This window comes from Eufriesea mexicana, unplaced genomic scaffold (assembly GCF_001483705.2).
Source record: "Eufriesea mexicana isolate 0111107269 unplaced genomic scaffold, ASM148370v2 scaffold2646, whole genome shotgun sequence".
Taxonomy (NCBI): domain Eukaryota; kingdom Metazoa; phylum Arthropoda; class Insecta; order Hymenoptera; family Apidae; genus Eufriesea; species Eufriesea mexicana.
In genome coordinates this window covers 258,828-266,800 of record NW_016910740.1, presented here as the reverse complement: position 1 = coordinate 266,800, position 7,973 = coordinate 258,828, and the positions used below count along the sequence as shown (strand labels likewise).

At 23.3% G+C, this 7,973-nt stretch overlaps 1 protein-coding gene across 1 annotated transcript; it reads left to right on the top strand.

The window, feature by feature from the left end:
• Nucleotides 1–524: 524 nt before the first annotated feature.
• Nucleotides 525–6,850, top strand: LOC108550329 (activating molecule in BECN1-regulated autophagy protein 1). Its single transcript, XM_017904045.1, has 10 exons — nt 525–580; nt 1,271–1,460; nt 1,527–1,585; nt 1,643–1,826; nt 2,324–2,496; nt 3,476–3,556; nt 3,725–3,891; nt 4,967–5,032; nt 5,112–5,216; nt 6,412–6,850. Exons 2-10 carry the CDS (start codon nt 1,284–1,286, stop codon nt 6,783–6,785), a joined length of 1,386 nt encoding a protein of 461 aa, XP_017759534.1. The 5' UTR covers nt 525–580; nt 1,271–1,283; the 3' UTR covers nt 6,786–6,850.
• The last annotated feature ends 1,123 nt before the right edge of the window (nt 6,851–7,973 follow it).

Genomic DNA, 7,973 nt, shown 5'->3' with positions numbered 1-7,973 from the left:
AAACTCTGTATCTTTATTCTTGAGAACTGCGATAAAGTTTTTTTATTTCATTCAAATTAAATATCTCTGTTTTAAGTGCAGCCATCAATTGTACTTTGGGTTTTCTTCAAATTTTCCATTTTACTGGTTAACAAAATTAGAAAATTACTGTTCTGTCATGGTTATTAAAAAATGTTACATCTCAGGGAAGAAGGAAGATAATTTATTTATGTAATAAGTTAAATGTACAAAAGCCTTAATTTATCTTGTATTGCACAAGCTTCGGCCATTTTAGTACGACAAAAAGAATCAATGACAAAAAATAGTAAGGAAACGTAAAACAAAAGATGAATTAAAGAAACGACGTCGGTAAGTTACCGGCAAAACGAAGAAATCTTGTATGGGAACACAACACAGGTTATATATAATTACAAATATTTAAGCATAAATACGTTTGAATTCGCTTTTTTAAAAAAAACTTTATCAATTTATTAAAATACAGATACAATGAAAGTATAAAAATTATAAGTTTTGCTAATAATACAATTTTACAAGTTCGTTAATATTTTTTTTATCCTGGGTGAAAAACAATTTGTTTGGTGTAAGTAAAATAACTTTATAATCCTATATCTTCAGTGAAGAATTCACATATTCAAAAAATATTGTATATGAAAAACATAATTCTAATTATTACTATGTATAGAGTACAAAAAAATATTGTGGCTTTTACAAATCTATATACTTACAGCAATGGAAATTTGTAAGAGGAATTTTAGTTTTAAATTTCAAGGTTAAATTTTTATTTTATTTATATTAATTGTGAGAAAGAAACTATATAATATTATTATATATATATCGGTTAAAAAAAATTATAAGTCAAAATTTTTATATTAATTTTATTGCATAAAATAGTTTCTATAAATAAATGTATTTATATGTTCTTATTCAATTTGTAGAAGTATACTATGATTTATGCAATATATGTTGTTATTTAACATTTAAAGAATAACAAGTAATTAAAAAAATTAACTGGTTATCCAATGTTATTTTTATGTAGAGCCTGTGCATATTTTATTAATTTAATAATTGATTAGATTTGAAATTTATTTTGAAATTTTTAAGTTGAAATAATTTTAAAGTGAATAACTGAATAAATTCACACGAATTAAAATGCTTAGAGGTAGCTATGAAAGTTGATTAATATTTTTATTATATTTTATATTTCATATATTAATGCTATTATGAAGTTAGACGTTTATTTTTTCTTTAACCATTTTTATAAATATTATAGGACATCCTGCTAAATGGAGCAGGTCAAGAAGAGACCAGAATTGCTTCATTGCAATCAGTCTCATAATATATTGAGATACTTAATGCTCAGAGACTTTGGATTTTTATATTATAATTGTTATAAAACTAAGACACGTGAATTAGAATTAATGGCTGAAATAATTCTAGTTGAGAAAAGTTATAAAGAATTGGTAATTATATCATACTCTTATAAAATTGTTTATTTTTACATTACTTACTTTGATAATTTTTTATAGGAATATGATTTGCCTGGATATCCTAGAGCAACATTTTTAATGGTTTTCAGTCCCGATCGGTAAGGAAATAAATCTTTTAATTATATTGCAAATTAATTTATAAAATTAAATTTTAGCACTAAAATGGCATCAGCACATGGAAATCACAGTGTTTATATTACTGATGTAGCAACTAGAAAAAATATTAAAATTCTTTCTGGTCATCCACGTACTCCATGGTGTATTACATTTCATCCTTCTTCTAGTCACATATTAGCATCTGGTTGCCTTGGTGGTCAAGTTCGCGTTTGGGATTTAAGAGTTAGTAAATTTACTTATCTGTAAGAATATTATTGTGATTGTGAGAGAAACAACATTTTTTTTTTTACTACTTTGATTACATTTTAGTAATATACAAAATGTTTCAGTATAAGTTATAAACATTGATATTGTCATCAATTTTTAATGACTTAAAAGATGTTTAAAACACTCTTGCATAACAACATAAGTTTTAATGCATTATAGTTTTTAGTATAGTAGATAATTTTTGGTAAATATCTTATTTTAGCTTTTCCTAAAGAAAAATATTTAATATTATTAGATTAGGTGAGTATATTAACTATGAATTATGCAGATATCTGAGGAAACTCGCAATTTCCATTTATTCGTTTTAAAATTTTATTATCCTGAAATTTGATTATCTTTTTAATGCTCAAGTTTATCTTAAAATTATAACTTTGATGTGTTTAAATGTATTTTAATATCCAGTGCAAACAAGACAATAAAAAAATAATTTACAACATATTTTGTTAAAATAGGATGGTAGTAAAGTTTGGAATGCAAAAAGTCAGACAGTCATAGCATCTCTTGCCTTCCATCCATCTGAAAAATTACTTGTTATAGCAACAAATAATGAAATACATTTTTGGGATTGGAGTCAATCTGAACCTTTTGCAGTAATTTCTACTAAGACCAACTTAGAAAAAGTAAGGTAAGTTTTGCTATGTTATATATTATAGAATAAATTATAATATTTACATTATTTAATCTACAACAGATATAGTAATATATAGATATTTTTATTTAAAATTAAGATTATCTAATCTTTTTAAAAAATTTTTTAGAGTAAATATTACAATATACCTAAGTATTAAAGTAACAAAAACACTTTATTTACTAATATTTGATATAATATTTGATATATTTGATACAATATTTTATATACAATAGTTATTATGTAGTATTAAATATTTTTAAATATAAGAAATTTTTTTGTCTCAAATCTTAAAAGAATGTATTTATTAAGTTTTTAAAAAATACTATATAATGAAATTAATTAAATTTTTATAGGCTTTTTCTGTAATATATATTAATGATAAAATAAAATTTGAGATGTTTCTTATTTCATTAGTTGTTTTTAAATATTTTTTTGTTTATTGTCCATTTCAAAACACTTGAAAAAAAATCTATTATATCTCGTAATAATATGAAAAAAAGAATATTTTTGAAAAACATATGAGGCAAAATATTTTTATCCTATTTTCATGTGCACTTTTATTTGAGCCTCAACACAATTTTTTTGCAATTAATGTTAGTAAATTAGAAAAACTTTCATTTTATTTGTGTGAATTTAAAAAAAAAATAAATAAAAAAAATGAAAACTATTTTTCAATCTAGTTTTAATCTGTATTTTTCTGTTATTATCATGTTTCAATGTTCCTCATTTTTATGAAATAATTTTTTTTCATTTCAAAAAACATATTTTCATATTATTTATGACATAATGCCTAATTAAGGATCTAGCTGAGTCTCTGGTTTAGTACTGAATCTCTAGCTATTTATATGCCCATGGCATATGTAAAAATTACTGGTTTAATTTAATAACAACTAAAATTTATGAGTTTTACTTAATCTACAATAAATATATCATTTATAAGTATCAAACATTTGTATTTAATTAAATGTTTCAGATATGTAGCTTTTGACAATTTAGGAAGAAAATTAATCACAGGCATTGGAAATAGTTATATAAGAGAATTAAGAATATTCAGGTATATACAATATATTATATATTAAATATTCTTTAATATAGTAGTAAATAAATCTTATGTATTCTTCATTAAATTATGTAGGTTTAAAGTACGTTAGAAGGACATATGATAATCAAATATCAAATAACTATATTGAAAGCCACAAAATCAAACGATTTATTCTTTCAGAACTGCTGGAACAGAGCCTTCACATAGTACTCAATCCAGCTTCTGTGGTACTGTAATAATAGGTAATAATGAAAGCTCTGGACCACAATTTATCAATAATTCAAGGTTACGAACAGGAAGAAGAGGGGAACTAGTTCTTCCATATGATGACGAAAGACCTTTTCAAGGTAAGTGTAACATGAAAAATTTAAAGCGCCATTTAAAATGTTCTTTGTGGCTCTGGAATTGCGGTATGTTATATATAAAACTATATGCACTTAAAACGGAATTAAACAGTTTATAAACATAAAGTAAATGCTTTATCATGCAAAATAGTATACTTTAATTTTCCAATCACTTAAATTTTGTTAACAAATTTTATAAAATAAAGTTTATGAAATAAATTTTCATAAAATGAATCTTTTGAGTATAGTCTTGTAGCGAAACTCGGATATTATTTAATTATTGTAAAAAAAAAACAGACGATTTTTTAAATAAGTGCGTAAATATAGTTTTTAATGTAATCAAGTTGGAAAATATTTATTTTTTGATTTTAAAATGTAGTTATGATTTTCTAGTAGAGGTCAATTTATTTTTGTATATTTTGAAAACAGAAACAAATATAAAAATAATTTTATGATAATGGTTAAATAATTGGTATAGAATAACTAGATAAAGTATCGTCAAATTTCAGTCAAATTAGTTAGCCATTTGACTCTCAATAGCTATATTGTTTTTAAAAATTTTGTTTCAAAAATAAGAATGTATTTAAAATACAATTCTCATTCATGACAACTAAATGAATTTGAAATCATAATTTCATTGTTTTAAAGAATTTTAATATAAAAATTGTGTGAAAATATTTTGGAATGATCATATTTTCAAATAACAATATTTTTGATAAACTAAATTTTTGATTTCACTTCTATATGTATACAATTTATTATTTAAAATTTTATTGAAATCTAATAAAAGCAGTTGATTTATGGCAAGCTGTTTTCCAATAGCCATTCTAAATTTATACTTTCAATGTTTCCATATTAAAAAAAAATAGAAAAAATATGTATATTGATTAGACAAAACATCATTCCCTAATATTTGCTATTTGATTGATCTGTAGTTCTGAAACATTCTATAGAACCTATTTACATACACTTTGAGACAGTGGTTATGGGCTCCATTATATAAAAAGTAATAGTATTAATATAATTTACCTGCAATAAAATATTCAATTTTTTAGAACACTAGTGTTAAACTTCTCAGGAATTTCCAGTTACCGTGTACAAGCATGGGACTTTTCTAAGGGAGAAATACCAGATATTACGAACTGTAAATATAATTATCGTTATTATTATATTCTATGTTTGAAATCATATAGTTCATTTATAAAGTACTTCTTATAATACAGCTGAGAAAAATATTGTAATAAACAAGTGCAGAATTCGTAACGACGCCAGTGTAAATATTTCTTCGGATGGAAAACTATTGGCAACCTGTTTTATGAGGGCTGCAGGTGAGAAATTATTTTAAAATAATACATAAATAAATATATCAAATTATTCTATAAATAATGAAAATTTTTTTAATGGCCTTTAATAAACTATATACTTTCTTTAATGTTGTATATCTTCTCTTTAACCGTTTGAGTGCCAAGCGGCGCGATCGCGCTTCTTCTATTTTGTGTCCAAAAGTGCAAGCGCTCTGAGCTGCGAAGCTGACAATCAGCGCGCTCGGTTGGTGAACGCGGAATATGAGAAGCGCTATCGCGCCGCTCGGCATTTTTGGACACGGAATATGACAAGCGCTATCGCGCCGCTTGGCAAATATCGATTGGGAAACAATAATAACCCGTGGCATTCAAACGGTTAAGTTTGTAGAATTTCTTCAGTATATTTTTAATATAAAATAATAAAGTTAATAATGTTAATAATGTTTGATGAATATAGTATTATATTTGAACAAGTACATATGAAAAATATTTCATATTAATAATAAAGCAAATTAATCAATAAATACTTAATAATTTGTGTATCTGTTTTTTTATACTTATGATCAGGAACATTTTTATTATTCTTTATGTAATAATAATGTAATAACATATAGTAGTATAACATAGTGTCTTATATAATATAATATGCTTCATAAATTTTAGTTTATGTCATAAACATTATTAAAGTAACAAAAGTTTATTTACTTTAAGAATGAATTTTATCATGAACAGTAATCATAGATGCATCACATACTTTCATTTCTTCACTCAAAAATGATCTCTTCTGGAGCAGAATTAAACTGCTTGATAATTTTATTTAATTCTTGTTTTCTATAATTTTTTGTAAGAACTAATATTTTTTGCTCATAGTGATTAAGCGTTCATTTTACATCAATTAATGATTTCAAAAAAAAAAAGAAGATTTTAATAAAAATCTATTACTTTGGAATACACAAACAAATCTTATGATAGATATCAATATAATTAATATTTTTGATACATTTAAATACTTTTTATCTTTAATGTGTTATTTAATATGTTGTTTGAACAATAAATTATTTATAGAATAATCTGATTATGGCTATTTAATTCTTATTATTACATATTTAATTAATATTAATATTTCTTAAGTCAATTTTTTTTTATAATTTTAAATAATGTTTCTAGTATTATAACATATATTTATATTAAGTATATTTTTATGTAATGTTATTTTTAGGAGTCTATAGTTTACAATGGGAAACATTAGGAGAAGAAATTTATTGTACAAAAGTATATAGTCCTGTGGTGTCAGTATCAATTTCACCAACACAAGAACACCTTCTATTAGGTTTAGCAAGTAGCGGTATTGGAAACGAATATATTATGGCTATCATTTATAGACTAAAACACACAAATATTTATTATAATAATATAAGAAAATATTTACATGTTATGGCTAAAAATAACAGTATGACGTGGGTTAGAAGTTTATTACAAAATAATCAATCAACTAGGGGACACACAAGTATAAATTGTATCAGATGGGCACCACAACCTGGTCAAGGTCTAATTTATGCTACAAATACTGGTCGATTAGCTATTCTTCATTAATATATTTGTAATATTATTGTAAAAAAGAAATTTGACTTCATATCAATGCGACTGTTTTTATTGAGAAAAGCTATATACAAAGACAGAAGTTTATTGTTACTTGTTTTTCAATGAAAATACCATAAGAAAAATAAAATTTATTATTAAGTCATTAATATTATACATTTCAATAAGCAATTTAATAGAATACTGTAATTTAAATATCAATTTTTTTAGTTCATAATTAAATTTAATTTTTGTTCAATTTTAATATTTTCATTTTTAAATCCTTTCATTTAAATGTTATTTTTTTTATTTCTATCAGTAAAAATATATTGATGTATAGTATTATTATAGTAGTATTTATATATATATGTTAAAGGCAAGAATAACAGGATATTTAAATGAAAGATTTCAATAAATGCATACATATTTTTAAAAAATGTACTAATTTGTTACATTAACAAACATTTAATTATAAAAAGAAAAAAAACCTAATTAAATATTAATATATAATAATTAATAAATTATCATTAAACCCCTGTTGCATTACATTGTTAAACTTTCTATTAACAATAATAAAAACATTAATTTAAGTAATGATTATAATATTCTATCTAATATGTAAAATAAATGAATTGATTGTCATTCAATGTTATGTAATAGATAAAATATTTCACACAGACAGCAAATTAAACCAATACTGACCATGGAAGAAACGCTCAATTCGACTTTGTGTGTTTATATTCAATCAATCAAGTTAGTAACTATAAACAAATGCACTTAATGCTCATTTAGGCAGAATAGAAATGAATTCGTGATTTTATCTTATTATAAAATAGGAAGCTATTTTTCCCAACATTAATTTATTCTTTGTACTTATATTATGGAATTATTTATCATTGGTACAAATATAAAAAATACAACAAATACAGCTATAAAATATTTGAATATCTTTTATTAACATGTTTTATGCAATTATATGATGGTTAAATAAGGAATATTTTCTTGATCTGATCGAATTAAAAACAGTTTCGACAATTTTGTTGCATGATTTTTTCTATAAAAAAGTTTGCAGAATATAATACTGTGTAGCAAATTTATGCTGAATAAAAAACTTTTTGTAAAAATGCAAAAATAGTGCGTACAATTACAATTATTTAAAAGCACACTGGACATTGGTGGACATTGAAAACTAGGAAAACTTTC